The 21,374-nt window shown below is 36.3% G+C and overlaps 1 protein-coding gene across 2 annotated transcripts; it reads right to left on the bottom strand.

Annotated features, from left to right (window-relative positions):
* Nucleotides 1-152: 152 nt before the first annotated feature.
* acvr1l (activin A receptor, type 1 like) lies at nt 153-20,409 on the bottom strand. 2 transcript variants are annotated; one of them, NM_131345.1, is given in 11 exon segments: nt 166-2,054; nt 5,292-5,422; nt 5,553-5,750; nt 7,471-7,746; nt 9,738-9,884; nt 10,246-10,345; nt 11,671-11,885; nt 14,024-14,275; nt 17,135-17,214; nt 17,720-17,795; nt 20,288-20,383. In NM_131345.1, coding segments are annotated over 9 exon segments (1,521 nt in total). In that variant the 5' UTR covers nt 17,202-17,214; nt 17,720-17,795; nt 20,288-20,383; the 3' UTR covers nt 166-1,919.
* Nucleotides 20,410-21,374: the final 965 nt, after the last annotated feature.

Here is a 21,374-nt window from a genome sequence, read left to right as displayed (position 1 = left end):
GATTTAGCTCATCTCCCTGTACAGGAAAACTCGAGACAGATGCATGACAATCCGCAACACGATTCTTGAAATTCTACGGTTAAAAAGAAAGCATCACCACAGCATGGACTAGCTTAAAGCACAAGGACATGACAGAAAAAAAAAACATTCCATTGATGTAACCGATGAAAAAAAGCAGATTTCCTTTTAATTCTTAACCGCGCATTCAGTATTCCAGTAACATCATACATAAGGTTTCTTCATTATAACATTCACAGTTCATAATGCAATAGCTGCTGTAGTCTTAATTCCTAACATCGCTCCCCAGGTCAACACAAACATGTAAACGTTTGGTTTTATAGGAGAGCAAAAGCGACCAGAAGTGAAAGTTGTAGTGTATCATGACCAATTTTTCCAAAATAAAAAAAATTAAATTCAAACAATTTCACTTAACCCAAACCATAAGCAACATACACAAGCCATTCGGTATACAACAATAGCATTTTCCTTTGTAAACCTCTTCCATCCTATATTAGAGTGTCACTTTTAAATAGTCAAAAAGCGTTTAAAGTTTTAAAAGCATCCGAATTCTCTCGGCTCATGGTGCGTGTTGAAAACTGTGATACAAAAAGTGTGAAAAAAGCATGAGGGTAAACAAATACGCAAATTCACAAAACCAGAGTCTATTTATGATCATGACTAGCTCTGTTAGTGTGCTGAGACGTCACCTTAAAAGCTCATAAGTAGGGTTTTGTACATGACAGCAAATAGTTCAGGCCCTACTGGACAGCGGCTGATTGTCATTGAACAAACATCAAGTACGCATGCCTGTGAGGGCAAAAATAAAGACAACAGCTACAAAAAAATAAAACAAAAAAGCACTACGGTGTGCTACAATGGCTTTTAGTCAGGCAGGCATAGAGGCAACAGGTCAGAAAGGCCTTGTGTCAAAGGGAAGCCCTCATAGGGTGCTATGAGAATGACCAGACTGCGAGTTCACCCAAACAAAAAAATATATATATTAAAAAAAAATGATTCTCTCATTATTTACTCATCATTCATGTCATTCCAAACAATATATGAACGGTTTTCGTTAATTTTTAGAGAGCATGCCACAATATGTGCTCACTGTATGGAAAAAGAGCAGCGTGAGCATTCTTTAAAACATCTTTTTCTGTGTTTTTCCCACTGAAAAAGTTATTTTTTTTTGGAATTACATGATGACAGAATTTTATTTTTTTTACCACTAGTTCAAAACCCAGGTCTGGTCACTAAACAGGCCTAATTAAAGAAAGAAGCCTGTCGATTCCTACTGTACATAGTGGCATTAAGCAACCAATCGGTTTTATGATAAGTCCACTATAGCAAAACTGTGACTAACTTTGCCTAACCTATCTACAAGAACTATCAGGACCTTTAAAAAGCTCAAAACCCACCATATGTCTAAAAGCAGGTGATGTTACAGCTATGAAGTTTTTCTGGTTATAACGAGAATCATGTGCACACACACATTATGAGACTGATTGCATTTCAGCATGTGTGTATCCGTCCTTTTCATTTTTCTGAAAAGTACAAATCTTTAAAGTCTGCCAATGGTTAAATAGACAACGTGATGCTGTTAAAAAAATCCATGACAGAGGGTTTCTTCAAGGCCTGTCAGTGTGCGTCCACATATTTGATGGCGTCTCTGTCCTTTTTGTTGCTTCTTGAGGGTAAATGTGAGTCACACCGCGTTCAGTGGGGGGAAAAATAAAATCCATAAAAGAGAGCGTAATTCTCTATAAAAAAGTTTTTAGGCCAATGAACAAGAAGAATAAAGCAAATAAACAGCATGTTAGAGTTGGGACAGATGCCAGCGCTGGAATCCAATGGTTTGGTTACACACAGTGTCTGTATAATGAGCGGGTGAGCGGTCAGTAGTTCTGCAGCTCTCTCTCTCCTCAGCAGTCGGTTTTGCCCTTCTCCAGTGAACTGTGGATTTTATCCAGAGTCTTTTTGATGCGCAGGGCAGTGAGACGAGCCGAGGGGTTCTGGTACCAGCACTCTTTCATCAGCTTCACCAGAGCAGACAGGGTCTGTGAACACACACAAACATACCCATTTGTTTGCAGATCGAGAATCTTTGGCCCATATGCAAATGATTAGATTAGATGTCAGTGTGGGGTTTTTAATATTCTTAAAAAGAAAATGGGCAAATTCATCGGTCAACAGAATTAAAACTGCAGTGTACAAATACATTGTTGAAGATGTGCTTTGAAATGTGTTACAATTGTCAACTTGCAAGCTGGGGCTCATGTTATTTTTTACTTCAGAGATGTAGGTAGCCATCTTAAATGGCCAATGTGAAAATGTGTAACATTACACAGGGTTCCCACTTTTACGGACACAAGATTGAAGCACTTTTTAAAGCACCATTAATTTAAAATCAAGCAGCTTTGTTATTCATATCCCAGCATAAAGTGTCGTTAAAGTCCTTACTGTAATCAACATTTAATTTACACTTAATATTTAGATTATAAATGTAACTAAGTAATTGTCAAAAGATTTTGACAATTTTAAGGTTTGTGAAAAATGGACCAATTGTGTATTATTTGTCATTGTTATTATACAATATTTAATCATCAAGATTTTTTTTCAACAATACAATTGTTGAAATAGCATCCAAATGTTTTTTCCCAAACTTAAATTTAAGTACTTTTAAAGACCCATGTCTGTTTTTAATTTTTCTAGGCATTGAATCCATATGCCTAAGATTCAAATACTTTCAAGTACTTTCAAGAAGTGTGGAAACCCTGACACAATATTGGCCCATTTCCACTAAGTGGTAAGGTACGGTACACTTAGGGTTGTAACGGTATGAATTTTTCACGGTATGATAATCGTCTAAAACAATACCACGGTTTGACGGTTTCGCGGTATACGGTATGTTACAAAATAATAGAACAGTGAAGCAAATTTGACTTTTTCCAAATAATATATTTTTAGTTACTATAAACAACACCACTTACAATGAACAAATAAAAATAAGAAAATAATAAATAATGTGTCAAAGTCCAAATAAAGTCCAAATAAACATGGTGCAAATCCTCAGTAAAAAATAGATATAAATATTTACTATACTATAAATATTTACATAACGAAACTAGATTCAATATGGAACATCCCTAGGTTTTATGTGCCAGCAAGGATATGGTTGTCTATGGATATGGATATGGTTGTCTGCAATGCAGACAAACAGCTGCATCTTCATTTGCGTCTTTTGAAAACAGCAAGAGCAGCAGTTCGTCTTTGCTGTGTCACTGTTTTGTCATGTTTCTGTGCTGCTGTGCATGCAAAAGTACTTAGTATGAGAATTATTTCATGCAAAACTTTTTTTTTTGCGTTTTATTTAGCCGCGCATAAATGTATGCCTATCTCTCATTCCGTGTTGTTCAAAAAGCTCATTGTTGGTCCACAAACAAAAGTGAAACCTATGCTTATTGGTTGTGATATAGCGAGTTTGAACCAATCTGGGCATGGAGGAGGGACAATGCATCAATGTATCATGTCTGATTTGTCCGGAGACACAGTGACGAGCGTTTCTTTGTCAAATCAGCGTTGTCAAATGTTGATGACGTAACCGCACTGATTCCGGAGCCTCTGAAAGTCCGCGAATGTTATGTGATACAGCACTGGAAAGCTGAGATTCTCTTCTTTATGCCAATCTTTGAATTGTATGAATCGGATCAGCGGATCAAAAGTTATTAAACATTTAAGAGCAATACTTATTTTTAGCCGCGGGTGGCTGTCTCTGTCTTTAAGGGTTAAAACCGTTGATATGCAATTGTTCATGGTATGATAATCGTGCACGTTCAAATCGTGGTAAACCGTCATACCGGTATATTGTTACAACCCTAGGTACACTATAATAGTAGTTTCCATTATCAAAAGATAACTAAATCGTACTGTAGCAGTTTTTGTGTACTCTTTCCAAAGGGTATCAGTCAAAAAGGCAGAGCTAGACCCGCAGCTGAACACAGAGAAGGGACACTAGCGTACACAAGCCAGGAAAATGAAAACAAAGGATGAAGTATTTTTAAATTCACAGCCGAGACATTACATGGTAATAATATATACATATAATAATGAGCCATTGTAGACCCGGGATCAAACAAAACTTGTTGTCGTTTTGATGAACAGCTACAAAGCCAAGCCAAGAAGAACAAAAGCTGCCGTGTTGTTTTACGAGGGTGTCTAAAAGCATGAGCGGTTTCACTTTCTTGAGAGAGAGAGAGAGAGAGAGCTCAACGCAAATCTATATTTGAAATAACTAACTTCTTGAGCTGACGATAATAACATGCACGTGATTATTGAAGTGCTTCAGACATCCAATCCTTTCAGAAACAGACAAACGCAAGAGTGCCGCGGGAAAAAAAACCTATGGAAAAAACAAAAGAGAAGCCCAGCAGAAGGAGCAAATGATTTTTTTCAGCAACCTAATCCATGAACAATCTTCCATGTTTAAATATTATCATCACCTTTTGCACTATTATTAAGTGACGGAATTATTTTCTAACAAGAGATTACATATGCTGGTAAAGATTAAAGATACAGAGGCGAGGTTTGCACTGACTGGGCTCTATGTTGCATGTTGTTTTTGAACCCAAATAAGGGCTAAATGTATGCTGGGTGTAGTTTTTCTGTAATTAGTAACATATCGGAGACTGTAAGGGGCTGGATGTGTTCATTTATGTTGCATTTATTTATTTATTTATTATATAATTGCAGACGTTACAGCAAGCTATTTCGCACTGTCATTGATCTGCAGTTATAATCAAATCATGTTCATAAAAAGGTTGGTAATGAACATTTATACGCAAGTATTTGTGTGTATAAAGCATCTGTGTTGTGAGAAGTGCTTCTCCAATGATTTGTAAACGACCTGTACAGTTTTGCTTTGACTTTTCCTTGAAAAGAATGGCATCAACTGAAACTTTCTGTCATACACCACTATGCAAAACTTTTGTTTTACAGTCTGCTATCAGCTAGATTTGGTTAGCATTTCTGTAGGGGAACAGAAGTTAGCATAACACTGATTCTTTAGAAAAACAACAGATTTTTTTTCTATTGGTTAAATTATTACAGGAGTAAGTATTACAACTTTAAAATTCTTGTGCTATTCGTTCATCAACTTAGATCTTATTGACTTTGAAGCCTAAACACATTTAAGTGGAAGTTAAAAGCTAAACTTATAAGCCAGCCATTATCAATCCACATTGTGGTCACATGATGATAACATCCAAGAAAACAACTAATTTTTTAACAGTACTTACAGGATCTGAAAACCAGCGGTTGGGAATGAATGGCCTTTGCTGCTCCACACAAACCACTTTCCTCATGTCGTCAAAGCTGGGATCATTAGGAACCAGGTCATAGAAAGGCGGCTTGTATTCCTCTACAATTCCTACAGGATCCAGAATGACAAAAAGTCAGTGAACAAAGATGGAAAACTCTCTGATCTACATTATAATTAGATGCTGACACAGCACTTCAATCAAAATGAAACATTTCTAAATGTAGTCTAGCAAACTGACCATTGCTGATGGTTCTGCGTGCGATCTCCCACAGCACCAACCCAAAGGCCCAGATATCCACCCTCTTATAGGCGTCAAAACAGTCCGTCTGAATGGTCTCATCTAGAACCTCCGGTGCCATGTAGCGTTTGGTTCCCACTTTAGGATTATTTCCCACATCAAGCTGATTATCAGACTGTGTGTGTGTTACTGCCAGACCTACAGAGATACAAGGTGGAGGGAAAGAACATGTATGAAATCATGTAAAACTACACCCACTGATCACTTTATATGTTACAGCCATTCATCTCATTAAAGGTCCAGTGAAGTGCTTTAAAAAAAAGGGATTTTTTTTATTCGATGTTTGATGATCTCAACAAAAAAAAAAATCAAGAGAGGGTGGGACAGAGTAGCTTAAAAAAAAAACATCCAATGTTTTGGACCACAGTTCTGCCAAATCACAGCTCTGCCAGTGAGAGTGGTTGAGATCAAGAACATCAAATGAATAGCAAATGAGAAGCGTCTTGAAGGGGGCGGGCCATGTCAGATTCTAGACAGCATTTGATTGGTAAAGATTTGATGAGAAACTGAAGTATGAGGCAACGTGGAAAAAAAAAAGGCAGCAGTAACAAATTGCAAATTTGAGATGTTTGCATTTTCTAAATGTGATTTTTACCACTGTTTTGGAGCACATTAGATTATAGATATCATTTGGCAGCAATTGGCATGTTGGTTTGTGCAATATAGGCTGATCAAAGTATTTCAGAAATTACTTATTTACTGGGATTTTTACAAACAAAAATCTCTTTGGTTTACAGAGAACGATCAGAAAAAACAACAATTCTGTGGATGAAAGCAGTAAATCTAAATGGAAAACTGTTGAACTAAAACTGTTGAAGCTAAAGGTAAGAGGAAAATGACCAGCTTGGTTCAAACTGACAGAAAGGCAACTTTAAATTGAATAACTTGAATGCAGAAGAGCATCTCTGAATTTGAAACACACCAAACCTTGAAGCAGAAGAGCTACAGCAGCAGAAGGCCATACTGGTGCCACTTTTCTAAATATATTTATTTTATTATTTTATAATAAAAATAATAATATAAATATGATTTTTTTAGTTCTCAATCACTAATTATCAATTTAGTGTCCCAATTTCTGCTGCAATATACAGATGGCACCAATCGATACTGATATTTTAAAAACGTCCATTTCCTGTTAATATTTGAGCTCTGTTTAGCGCATTCTTAAACAGCGCTGAAATGACAGAAGAATCACAGAACTCACCGCTATTTACTAAGTGTAACCACAGCGGTGAGTTCAGTGAACTGATGACCTTCACGGCCAATCACAGTCATTTTTGTTGAGCATGTGAACACAATTGGAAATCAGCGCTGTTTAAGAACACTCTCAAGAGTGCTCAAATGTTAGCGGGAAATGTTTGTTTTAAAGTTTCAGTATCGACTGGTACTGAATTCCAGTATCGTGACAACACAGGTGAGTGGGCTTGACAAACCACACACAGAAAACACACTTTCATCTGTTTCTTCAACTGACACTTGCACCAGTTTTTGCACCAGAGCCGTTCTTACAATGACTCCATTTCTCTCTAAAAACAAAAACGTGCATTTATGAAGCAAGCTTTACACAGGTGAGTGGGCTTGATAAACCACCTGTAGAAACACTCTTTTCTCTATGAAAGAACACTCCCCTCTCTTTACTCTAGCACTTAATGAAACAGTTCCTTGGTACATTTAAAACTACTTGTGTGTATTGCCTCTTCTTGTTAAACCGCTGGTTCCCTGTAATTTGCTTTAAACAAAAAAGCAGTTTAGGACTGACCCATTTGTAAAATTTCATATCGCTAGATCAAATGGTTTTGTCCTGTACAAGCAGCTTTCAATATTAGATAAACAAAAAACAGGGCATGACAGAATTTACCCAGGTCAGCGATGCAGCACTGCAAATCTTTCTTCACAAGGATGTTCTTGCTCTTCAGGTCTCTGTGAGCGATGGCCGGTTTGCCCTCCGTGCCAAAGATCTCCGTGTGCAGGTGCACCAGCCCGCTGGCAATCGACGCCGCCATGTGCAGTCCATCTGCCATCTCCACAGCCACACGCTGCAGGTAGTCATACAGAGAGCCATTCTCGTGATAGTGTGTGATCAGCCACAGCTGAGTGCTAGAGTTTCGGGAGGTCATGTCAGAAGCCATGAAGCCTGCAAAGAAAAAGAGTTGAAAATAACATTAGCCACAATGCTTTGCAGTGGCTATTTATTTGGCCTAAATAATTAGCTCAGTCCAAAATGATAATTCTGTTATTAATTCATTCATTTTTCTTTGGCTTAGTCCCTTTATTAATCAGGGGTCGCCACAGCGGAACGAACACGAACACGAACACACACGAACACACACGAACACACTCACACACACACACACACACACACACACGTCACCCCAATTCTGTTATTAATTACTCATCCTAATGTCATTCGAATCACATGAAAGCTTTATTAATTTTCAGAACACAAATCAAGATATTTTAGATGAAATCCAAGAGCTCCCTGACTTTCCAGAGACAGCAAGAGTTCAGAGTCCAGAAAAGAAACCCAAAATTACCAAGTGACAACTGTAATCATATAAAGCTCCATGAACACTTTGTGCACCAAAAAAAAAAAAAAAAAAAAACTGTAAAAGCTAGTTTACACTCCAATATTTTTGTTTCCCTTTCACACAGTGATACCGGTAAATATCCGGAAAATTACCGGAATGACTTTACCGGCAATTTAAAAAAAAAAAAAAAAAACACTGTTCACACAGGCAAGATCGTTCTGGAATTTTTCTGGAAAAAGACCATTCACACATCCATTCCAAAATACCGGTTCATTCTGACATCATTAACCAGAAATGAGCTCTAAACGGCTGCACTTTCATTTGTAAACATAGAAGGGCTTTTGTTTTGGCTTTTGTAGTACATAATATGTGTGTGTGTTGGTGCTCACCGGCTGCTTCACGTGCACACGCGTCAAGTATCAGAGGTAAACAAGCAGCGGTTCATCATAAGCATTTTATCGATTATTTTTTTCACAGTTGGCAAGAAGAAGGAACATAGTAACATAATCTGACTAACGTCTAGCAGCTAAATGTGTCTGGAAAAATATTCAAAGGCTTTTATTTTCATAAACCACGTGGATGTGAATGATATAAATGTTCTCATTGGTTGGAGTAGACGTCTCACGTCAGCGCTCTAATCGTAAACGCGCTCTTTCCGGCAATTTTCCTTCTGAGTTCCAACAGAGAGCATTCTGTGAAATTACCGATAATGTTACAACTTCTCTTTCCGGAAAATTGCCGGGACGAATTTACCGGTATTTTCAAAAAGGGCCTGTTCACACATGATCCCTTTCCGGAAAATTGCGGGTAATTTTCTGTAAAGGTCTGTATGTGTGAAAATTGCTAATATTTGTGGTTCCCTTCTAGACTTTGATTGTCTCGTAACCCTTGCTTCCTATGAAGGGTCAGAGAGCATTAGGATTTCATCTAAAAAGGGCTGCATGATACTTGAAATATATGAAATCCGATATTGTTGAGGTTTTCGATAACAACAATTCTTATAAAATAGGTAACTTTTTAAAAATGCTATTTTATTAGCAGTTAAAAAAATTATTTATTTAAGGATCATACTAAAATACACAAGCAATAGATATTTTTCTGAGCTAATTAAACACTATGAATGACAGAAAACCTTGGTGAAAATTCTGATTCTTATTGGCTGTTGTCTTTTTCTTCTTCTGGCATTAGCATTTATTTTCAGTTCTAGGTTCACCTAACAGAAGAGGCAGGGATAAAGATAGTAAAAGTCCCATCTGATTGGTTAGATTTAGATAAACAACATATGCATGCAGCACACAAATGCTAAGCACATAAAATTCATTTTAAATATTGCACTTTTCTGTGATATGGATACTGCATATGCTAAAATCGCGGTAACAATATTTTCTCAATATAGAGTGCTTCCTTAATCTAAAATATTGTTTGTTCTGAAGATGAATTAATGTCTTAGTGGTTGGAAACGACATGAGAGTGAGTAATTATATACATATTTATATATACAAAACAAAATAACAAAATGTGCATTTTGGTGTGGGATAATCCTTTAAAGATGTCATTTTATTGTTATGATGTGGAAACCAATAAGATGCTTATTTACCTAATATATTTTCATGTCGTAGCAGAACAGTGTTGTAAATTTCTGTTTCTCGAAACCATGACTTCTCATCTCTAGAGGAAAAGATCTTCACGGCTACATTTTCTCCTTGCCATTGACCTCTCCACACTTCACCGTACCGTCCTTTACCTGAGAACACATACAAAAAAGACATTTTTTGTCGACATCACTTACATAAGGTCTAAAAAAAGGGTTTCCGTTTATCCACTTGTCGAGTCTGACGTACTTCCAATGCCAAAATCTCAGATAGCCAGACGGTGATTAATATTTTAGGTATTCTGAAAATATTGGTGCTCAGGAGGATGCTGTGAACATGAAGAATGAAGTGTACACCACTAGTTTTTAAAAGTTTAGCTTAAATGTGTAATATGAACAAATAGTGCCCATAAATGTTTTAAACGGAAACAAGGCAGTGTTCCATGAGACCCTAAAATATCTCTAGTGACATGTTTTGTGTAGTCTTCCGTGTAAATCCTACGGTTTGTCTTACCAACACACTCCACCAGGCTGATCTGCCGCGCAACCGTTCTCTGAACCAGGAAGGGCAGTCCTGAACCACTGCCTGAAGTGCAGGAGTGATCCATCAGATCCTAGGAAACCATACATATTAGTTACCATCTAACATCAATGAATAAATAACTTCAGTTAAAAAAAGAATTGGTGTGGGGCTGGTTACGTATATTGCTAAACTTTCTTAGAGGTAACTCTGATACAAGTTTTATTCATGGAGATAATTAAAAAACACTGCAGTGTTCTGTGTTTGTCTTAGACAATTAGTCTACCGAAATGTGTATATTCCCTACAAGCTGAAGCTGATTGGTCAGTTCTTGTTACGTGACTTGCGGTGTGCTCGCAGTTTGCATTCAACTGGGTGCGTATGGAAGGCATGAGTGCGTCCCGCCACTGGAAATAACAAATCTTGACGGGAAAAAATGCAATATGTGAACGACCCCTTAAAGGCCGCCATCATTTGTGATCTTCAGCAGTTGATCTTCTTGCATTGTCATGGTAAATTCGCCTGATTTGTTGACAAACGAGTTGTGGATCTAATCCTTGGCAGTTCGTGGATCCTTCACTGGGCCTTTTCCACTTGGCAAAGAAACTTTCCAAAGATGTCTGTTTCTTACTCATTTTGCTAGCTTGTGGGTTCAATTTGGGCGCTCAAATGATCGAGATGTAAGCAAGAGAATAAGATTATTTTTCAAAATAAAAGATTTTTCAAAATAAACGATTGTTCAGATGCAAATAATTAATGATTTCTTGTGAGGCCCTGCACCAATTGATTACTCTGCGGTTGGGGACCACTGGTTTAAATGATTTCTGAAAGATCATGGTAACACTAAAGACTAGAAAAAAGACGTTGAAAAAACAGATTTACCATTTATTGAAAAAAAAAAAAATCACATTAAAAATTTAATAAAATGTAAAAATGTATTGTAATGATATTTCACAATATTACAATTTTTAATTATACTTTGTCAAATAATTGTATATATGGGTGACACTGGAGAACATTTTTAAAATGTTATTTATACCACAAAAAGTGGTAAAACGTCCACAAAATACCCAATTATTAGTATTATAAAAAACAATTAATGTAACATAGTCTATAGAAATTTAGCATCAATGAATGACTAACTTCAGCTAAAAAAAACAACCCCCCCCATAACTTCATATATTAATTATAATATAAATGTGATAAAACATCCATAAGACCTGATATTTGTATTATAAAAGAAATTATGTAGTTTATAGAAATCTACCGTCAATAAATGAATAACTTGAGCTAAAAAAATAAGTTCATATAATAATAATAATAATAATATATAAAAGTGATAAAACATACAAAACAAAAGATTATAAAATGAAATTATGAAATACTAAACAATTCATGTAGTCTATAGAAATACAATACCGCAAGTGTGCTGTCTCCGACATTAGACGCGATAAGCCCATCGATGGCCCCCTGTTCAGTGTCAAACTCGTGCAGTCTCTCCAGACGCCCATGATGGAGTCGACGGCACACCAGCAAAGCCAGAAAAGACAGCAGACCCAGAACCACAAACGGCCCCAACACAAACAGAACCAACATTTCCACGCGGTAATGAACAGTCTTCCCTTCTTCTGGACCTTTTCAGAAACACAGTACAAATCAAAAACATTCACAAAATGATAGCAACAGACAAAAAGGGGTATAAATAATTTGTGTTTTAGAATTCTAAATGTAACCAAACAAAAAGCAAAAAATATAAAAGACATAACTGATAATTCTATAATGGTAGCACAGCATTTTAGAAACAGTTTCACATGTATAGCATGTACTTATTATTATGGTCATTGCATAAACAGGGTAATAACGAAGACTGTAGAATACACAAGACATGTCACTCGTATAGTTTGAATGGGGAAAAGTGTAATGGTCAATTTGGCCAATGAACCTCGCCTACTAGTACAGCAGCCAATTATCGTTAGCTATAGACTGACAATCCTCCAGGGGATAACCTCGAACCAGACCTGTGCTTTTATGACAGGAAACAAACACTGGAATCTCAGTGAATACTTGCTTCACAGACATAAGTATATTCCCATAGAGCTTGAAATCTGTACCTTTTAATGAATCAACTGCACTTGAAAACAAAAGTTTTCTGGTTTTGTCCTTTCAAGCATACATCACACGACAGCAACTACTCAAATACCCAAAAAAAAAAACAAAAAAAAAAAAACGCTGTCATTTCTGGAGAACATTCACCATAAGGACCAAGTTGTGAATTACTGCTGAAGACCAGAGTGATCTGATGAAGCATTATTCAGAGGATGATAATGTGTAACACGACCATAAATGAAGTTGCTGTTGTGATCTCATTGCTTTGGGGTGCACTTGCACATTATATCAACAAAAAAAAAAAAAACTGATTTTGAAACTTATGAGAGTCATTTAATTTTATTGGTGATTCCAAATATGTAATCTCATTCGTAAGCTTGTTTTGGAGAATTTGATGTTTCCCCAGTCAGACAGAATGCTCTGGCGTTTCAAAGATGGCCGTCGAGTGAAATGACTTGTCTTCAGGCTGATTTATACTTCTGCGTCAAACACCGGCGTATGCTACGGCGCTGACGCATAGCCCTTCGCCGTGGCCATCGCCGTCACTGACATGCACCTCTCAAAAATTGTAACTACACGTCGCAAAGACGCGTAGCGTAAGCTCTGTGATTGGTCGGCTTGGTAGCGCTGACGAGTCTGGGCGGGACCGAGAGCCGCGCGAATGGCGCGAGCGATTGTTTACAAGTGTGGAGTCCCGTGAAGGAGCTCTGGATAGAAAGTTTTGTTTTGTGTTAACCTCATAGTTAAAGTTGTTGCACATCCGCCGGTTCCTGCCTCAAAATGAGCGAGTTTGAGTCACTTGTATAACCAGGAAGTGTTCAGGAAACGCAAAACAGAAGCGAAGAAACTCGACACAGAGGAACATTTACACATCACTGCCAACTAGCGTTTCGGAAGAGTTATTGCAGACCTACAGAGACAGCGCGTAGAAGTATAAATGCACAGCTGCGCGCGTTGCCTGCGCCGTGAGTTACGCCGGTCACTTGACGCAGAAGTATAAACCAGGCTTTAAAGGGACTTTGGTTATAATAAGGTAATCTCTCTAAACCTAGTCCTGAACCTAAAGGTAATTACCTAATATAGCCCAGAACTCCAAATCAAGTACAATATAAGCTCTAAATACACATACTGTAAAATAAAATGCAACCAATATAAATAATAAAAAGAAAAAACAATGGTTTGAAATTATGGTTTTAAGTTTAAGTATTGTTTAAATTATTGTTTTAACTTTACAAAACATTTACCATACAAAAATACAAATTACTATACAAAAACTTATATACAAATACACATGGTCAAGCTTAAAATTATTAATTCCCTCTGAATTAAAGTTACTTTTATTCAACTGGTAAGTTTTTTTGAAATTATATAGATAAAAGAAATATAAATAAAAAACCTGACATTAAAGCAGATAAATTAATAAAAAATATTATAATTATTATTTTTTTAAATGTATCAAGTCTTGTAAATGTTAAATGTTTGAAAAAATCACATCTGCAATGAACAATAATATTTAAAATCAATATCAATTTGAAAAGCTGCAAAGACTTTTTTTTGGAAAGAATTTTGTCTGGATATCCTTAATCTTGATCTCCGTTTACACAACAGTACTTCTGGAAAGCTCCAGATGTCGATTCTCCTGCCAGTTACAGATTAAAAGTCTTACTTGTGAGCAGCAGTCGAAGTAGGGTCTCTTTGGAGACGTTGGCGTTGCACATGTGTTGAGAACAGCATTCTACCACATGACTAGCAGAAGCTGTTGCGGAGCAGGTCATGCGCTTGCTCGCCGGCCCGATCAAGCAGCCCCGCTTGAACGTCGTCACATCATTGCTAATGATAACGGAGGTGTAACACTGGTCACCAGTACACTGCTGCTCATTACAGTCACTGCCGACACACATGCAGTCAATGGAGACATCTGGAGAGAGACAGAAAACCAGAGAGTTAAATCATGAATTAAAGAAAGAGGAAATCGTCTGTAGCCATTTGTCAGTTGTCACCAGCTAAAAAATCTCTGGGAACAATGAAATTAATTAAGGAAGACCAGCGTGACGCCAGTCCTTGCAGACGAGACTCTTTCTAAGCCTGATAACTCAGGCTGTTTTCTTCCCTTCTCCCTGCCTTCATTTCCTGTGACACTGAACTCTGTCAGCTTTACAAATTGACTACACAGGATAAGAGCCAGGGAGCATCAGTGACACAGATCAATTAACCCGGCATTCATGTTTTATGCTCTCTATGAGACACGCTAACAGAGCCTGAGAGAAAAGCACAACCAAAACTAGCTACACCAATCCTACTGCACTGAAAGTTTTTTTAGCTGCATCTTAGTGGCTGGCCTGCATGGAATAGGCATTTACATTGGCACCAATGTGCACAAACAATTAACAGTTCAGTAATAAAGGAATTTTGTCCAAAAGATGAGTAAAATATTAAGGAACCAAATGTGGGAAGTTTATGAACTATGCAGTGTTTAAATGTTACGGGGTACTTTTTTTTTTTTGCTCTAATTTTTTTTTTACATCTCTCCTGAACGGTTGATTTTTACCATTTAAAAAAAAAATCCATTTAGCCCATCTTCCAGTTCGACGGGAGCACTTTTAGCTTAGCATCATTCCCTGAATCGGATTCGACCATTAGCATCTTGCTCAAAAAGAAATTCGATAGTTCTCCTATTTAAGGCTTGACTCTTCTGTAGTTATATTATGTGCTAAGACTTGAATTGCCAATTGTGTATTAAATATGCTAAATATAAATAAACTTGCCTTGCCTTGAAAGACCGACTTAAAACGAAAAAGTTGCCATTTTTTGGACTGATGTGGCTAGGAACTATACACTCTTTCCTGCATAATAACCAAGGAACTTAGCTGCCGTACCATGGCGTCAGTAAGCACAATAATATTACAAAGGAAATCTGCTGAATTCTTTCAATATAACCAACGTGACCACCTGCTTGCCAGTTACCTCGCTTGAAACAATTTTCAAGTGCTGCATAATATCACAAGTATTTTTTGACTGATAAACACATGGTCGAATTTGATTCAATGAAAAATGCTAAGCTAAGTTAAAAACGCTCCGCCAAACCAAGAGATCAGCTGAATAGATTTAAAAATGTTAAAACTCATCGGTTTAATTCCAGGGAAGAGTTGGAAAATAAGTCTACTTTCAGAAAAAATACAGTTTAACTTTAATGAACCAAGGTTAACAAGATACTACATATTTAAAGCACAAGCTCAGTTTGAGAAATTTAGTAACAAGATATTCTGCTTTGAAAATGTGTTTGTTTTGGTTATTTTAACCGGCCCAATGCCAGTTTAGCAAACTATATTTCAGCACCTCTGGTTGCCTTGGTGGAAAACCTTGTATTTCATTCATTCATTCATTCATTCATTCGTTCGTTCAGAAAGGCTCTGAAAGAATGCTTCCGTAACCGAAATGTGACCTCAGGTGGACAGTAGCAGACTCCGAAATGCAGATTCCACATGAGGTTATTAATTAGCAAATAATATAAATATTATGAACATCAACATTGGGTGTACATTGTAACCTCATGTCCTAACAACACGCTATGTGACAAGATTTGCAGTGATAAACAACTTGGCTGTTTGCACCAGACTAAAAACACAGGAATTTAAATACAGCCATTTAGAAGCACAGAATATGCAGTCACTCACGAAATGGTAAGGTTTATAATCTAATTAATACATATTAAACCTCTTTAACATTATTAAATGTAGTTGCTGAATCACTGATGTGTGTTTAGTTCTAAAAATGAATTTCTAACTGTTTATTTTATTTTTAAGATCTGAGGTGAACTATCTACTGCTGATTTCAGTTGTATGGCAATAAATGTCATGCAAAATGGCATTCAAACTCGCATTGGTAGCATTTAACACTGAATAAAGCATGTGAGGTTTACCTGAGGTGATCATTTTCAGGTTCTGTTGTTCACCTGTGAGAAATTAAAGCTGTTTCTAATATATCAATTCGAGGTGTTGGTAAAGAGAAAAACTAATTTTAATACGGAAAATATTCCATCTATCAGGTGCTGTTGCTTTTATTTAGAAAACGGTTTAAATCACTCGCTCCTGTCCTCAATCTGGCAACCTGCACTTCCGTTCGTTTTGATCCAGAAGTGCAATACCTAGTTTAACCACTGGGTGCCAAACTTACATGCTGCACCTTTAAAAAACCTCCTACATTCTTTATTAACTGCAAACAGCGTAGCACAAATATACTTAATTATTAAACTTCAAGTTTACTCTTGCTTCCCCTGTGCAGGGTGTAGAGAGTAGTGAACACTATTTATGAACATGTTGATTGGAAAACTTCTTGCAGCTGAATATATATATATCAGGTGTGTTAAACATGAGTGATGCTAAATAAATAATGTTTAATGGTTCAAGGATTGAGAACTGCTGACAAAACAATTTTTTATGTTCATCAACAATCTTTTATGTTCATCAAAGCTACAATTATTTTAGGAAAAATCATGTTCAAAAAACAAATAAATAAATAAACTATATATATAAATCTGAATTTCAATCAAGAGCCTTCTGATTCATTACATTTCAGGAATTAAGAAGTCGTTTGGTGCTCAGGAAATATTTTTATTATCAATGTCAATTTTTCTAAACGTGGTAGTTTGTAGATTTTATTTTCAAGATGCTTTGATAAGTTCTAAATAACAGAATTCATTTGAAATACGTGTATAACATTACATATGTAATATGAAATAAAAATAAATAGCCTTAATTAATAATAATAAAATCTTTACCTTTAGCTGATGTCTGTAAGAACTGAAGCAGGAACAGGATGATGATTTGGGTGCTGCAATGCCCCATTTGGTTCAATGCACTGAAAAGAAATTGAGGTGTTACAAAACTCAAATTTTAGCCAGGATACACGCATCACCTGCCTAGATTACATAAAAGTTGTGCAAAACAGTAGGACAGGATCAATCCCCCGAAGAAAAAAAACAGGACAGCAAAAATGACAACTTAATTACATTTTTAGAGAGTGCAGCTGTGCTCTGCCTCTTTCTTTCTCACTCCTGCCACAAATACTTCCGCACACACAGCATGAGTGTGTCTGTGTGTGTGTGTGTGTGTGTGTTTGAGAGGGGGCCGTTTCTGTGGCAACCGAGGAGAGAGAGAGATGCCCATTATGGAGCAACATCAAAGACAAGCAGAGGAGCACTTTCAGAGAGGCAGAAAGAAACACATTTTGGGAGTGTCGAACTCACCATTGTGGTGTAAAATTCAGACACAACTCAGAAGGGAACTATGACTAATTGTAGATTAAATTCTCGAAAGTGTGTGGCTTTATTTTATCCGAAAAACAACAAAGATAACAGTCTTACTTGTACAACTCCTCAAGTGACTCTCAGCACTGCCTTTCAGTATTCGCACAGCCAGACTCTGTCTTCCCATTGGATCCTAAAAAGTCCAGAAGCAAAGATGCATGTTAAGCCGTTTCCACAGACACGCTTTCCTCATGGTCATTTCTTCAGGACAGCGAGTGACAGGATAAGAATGGTGCCTGGAAGTCTCTAAACACTGATAGTCTGAGAGCTGGACAGACTTAACGCCTTTATTCCGTTCTGCTGCTCTTTATATTAAAGTTAGGGTTATAGAAACACAAAAAAGTCCCAAAAATTATGGTTGTGCTTTATTTTTTATTTTCAGAAATTCAGATGATTTAACTCGCTTGTCTTTGCTTTAATGAGAGCAGCATCTTGTGCTTGTGGAATTAAGAACATCTGACTGTACAAAATAGTTGGCATGAGAAATGTAAAAACTTAACACTGAAATAAATAAAATTCATAAAAATGAATAAATGACATCTGAACAAGAAAACAAATAAACAAACTTTATATAGTAACATTTATTTTAAATGTTTCCCCATTGTCAAGGTTTAATTATGTTTCATAAATACCACTTACATCCCATAATAAATAAATAGTATCAACATTAATAAATAACAATACATTAGAATTTGAGAAATAAGAATTTGATAAACATAGTCTGGGTGCAATTACAATCAGCAGTGGTTTTCAATCTCCAGGGGCCCCACAGAAATGTTCTTACAAAAAGCATTAAAAAAAACTCAAAAATGCAATAAATGCACTGCATAATAATAATTATCAAATAAAAAAGGGCTTCACGATAGCGCAGTGGATAGCAAAATCTCCTCACAGCAAGAAGGTCGCTGGTTCGAGCCTCGGCTGGGTCAGCTGGCATTTCTGTGTGGAGTTTGCATGTACTTTTTCTGTTCATGTAGGCTTCACCCGCAGTCCAAAGACAAGCGGTACAGGTGAATTGGGTAAGTTAAATTGCCCATAGTGAATGTGTGTAAATGAGAGTGTATGGATGTTTCCCAGTGAAGGCTTGCAGCTGGAAGGGCATCCGCTGCATAAAACATATGCTAGATAAGTTGGCGGTTCATTCTGCTATGGCGACCCCGGATTAATAAAGGGACTAAGCCGAAAAAGGAAATGAATGAAAGAATGAAACTTATTAGAAACTAAACATTTTTCAGAAGTATTAGACACATTACATATCGCAAGTTTATTGAGGTAAAGTTGGTTTTATATTCGTAGATTCTTTCAGAGACAACTTCTGACATCTTTATTTTTTGTACCATGGTACTTTAAATATTGGGTCTGAAATCACATTTAAGTATGACTTCAAAACAACATTAGCACTATTTAATTGACTTCAACAATATTGTACTTTGATAGTCATTTACTGCTAATATAATTTCCTTGTTTTTAATTTGTAAATAATACTTTTCTGAAATGTTATTAAGAAGAAAGTCTGAATGTGCAAATATATTACCACTTTACCTCAATCGTAAAATACATGTACAAGATACGCTTTAGCCAATGAAATAAGGTTAGCGTTGAACTGCTTACCAATAATAATATAAAGCGTAATTAAATAGGGTTCATTTAATAACTTTATTAACAGAAAAACGCTTTTGTGACTATTCCAGAACTGCCAATCATAGTGAATGAAGTATAGTTAGTTTTATATTCGTACATTCGTTTAGCGACAATTTCTGATATGCTCCCTTTATTTTTTGTACCATGGTAACGTTACTTTAAATATTTAGTCTGAAATCGCAATTATGTATGACTTCAACAATAATGTACTTTGATAGCCATTGGCTGCTAATATGATTTCCCTGTTTAGAATTTGTAAATAATACTTTTTCTGAAATGATATTATTAAAGAGAAAGTTTGACTGTGCGAATATAAAACCAACTTTAACTCAATCGTAAGATATATATACAAGATGTGATTTAGCCAGTAAAATAGCTTTGAACTGCATACCAATGACAATATAAATGGTAATTAAAAAGGATTTAATTAATAATTTAAATAACAGAAAAAAACGCTTTTGTGAACTGCCAATCATAATTTCTAAAATCCGCCGACATTAATTTCCAGTATTTGTGTGACTGTAGGAGACTGGGCACAGATAAAAGAAAGCTCTTATCGTCACGATCTAAATGAGTCACACAGTCAACAAAACAATCAAGATAACTGAGATGTAATGAAATTACATTGATGAATTGTAAGTGTAAACATTTTAAAGTTGCAGATTATTAACACGGGGCTCTTGTATTCAAGTAGGTGGACGACAATAACACTACAGATGATCAGCTTCAACAAACACAAGCCACTAGTTACATAGCAGATCTCTTAGAAAGCTCGATCCATGCGCAAACATCACAAAACAACATCAGAAACACAAAATAACACGCAAAAATCGACGCAGTGGAAATACCAGCGTAATGTTTGCAATATAACTATATAATAATCGGCCTGTTTGCAGCAGCTGTGCTAACAGTGCTAACAACGACCATACTTTACTCGCCGCATACACTTCCAGCAATCAAAGTCAAAACGGAGATCGCGTTTACCTTTAGCTGCAATGCAGATTCATGTTTGTGTTCAATTTCCGCAATATCACTCTTTTATTCGAAGTCGTGTTTTCAGCGCTGACAGACTGTCTGCCGCCACCCAGAGAGACTGAAAAGACTGCGCCGTGACGTCACCATAAACAAGTGACGCGCGAGAGCATTGTGGGATACCACGGTCCGCCGAAAGTGAGTACCTGCTGGATTATTTTACGGAACATTTCGTTTTTAGTCAACCTACATAAACAAATACCTTTGGCTTCAGTTCCAAGAAGCACGAAAATATCTGTATACAAGCACTTTTTGTAGGCAAAATCTGCTACTTAGACTCACTAGCCATAGCTAACCTTAGCTGCCACAGTCACTTTGTGATTAGAGTGAAAGATAATTAGTAAATTTAGACTAATTATACACAAATGAGTTTACTTTTAGAAATATGTTAGAATTTAACATTACAAGATACTGCACGATACACTAGTATCATATTTAGTGTTCAGAGTGACAAATTATTTGAAAAAATGCAGTTATGGAGCCCCATTGATTTGACTGTGAGCTACTGCATCTTAGGTCTAGACTTTAATTACAATATTTACATATTACATTTATATATTTACAGAAAATTAGTTTTTTTCTAAAAGAGTTTTTAAAGGATTGTGATGGTAAATATAATTTCAAATAATATCACAAATTAATAATTGAATTATGCAACGAAATTTTGTTATCCATAATCCATAATTTGTTATCCATGGTTTTACTACAATAAAAAATAACTAACCATCATTTTATAATGGTATTTTTAGAATGTGATTATATAAAGTGGTTATACAAGTTATGATCAAATGCACACAAAAAAGGTTGATGAACTTTCATTACAATTAAACCATGGTTCATTTTCAAAAGGTTTGGCAATAAAAAAGATCTCAATTTTATTGCTGTGTAGAAATTGAAGCCAAAGCATACCCGAAATGGCCACTGTCATCATTTATCATTTGTGCAGTTGTGACCACCTAACCTCATGCAGACTGAACTGCCAGTAGCCGACACATTTATCAGTGCATACCTGCCCATAACTCTAAAACACTCACCCACT

Source organism: Danio rerio, chromosome 2, assembly GCF_049306965.1.
Source record: "Danio rerio strain Tuebingen ecotype United States chromosome 2, GRCz12tu, whole genome shotgun sequence".
Taxonomy (NCBI): domain Eukaryota; kingdom Metazoa; phylum Chordata; class Actinopteri; order Cypriniformes; family Danionidae; genus Danio; species Danio rerio.
The sequence above is the reverse complement of the archived record's forward strand: the minus strand, read 5'-3'. Positions and strand labels throughout refer to the sequence as shown.

Coding starts and splice junctions, on each gene's coding strand:
- acvr1l (XM_021478751.3), bottom strand. CDS start 17,201: ATGGGGCATTGCAGCACCCAAATCATCATCCTGTTCCTGCTTCAGTTC. Junction 11,886..14,023: donor ACTTCGACTGCTGCTCACAA/GTAAGACTTTTA, acceptor GTTTCTGAAAAG/GTCCAGAAGAAGGGAAGACT. Junction 5,751..7,470: donor GTGCTGCATCGCTGACCTGG/GTAAATTCTGTC, acceptor GTATCTCTGTAG/GTCTGGCAGTAACACACACA.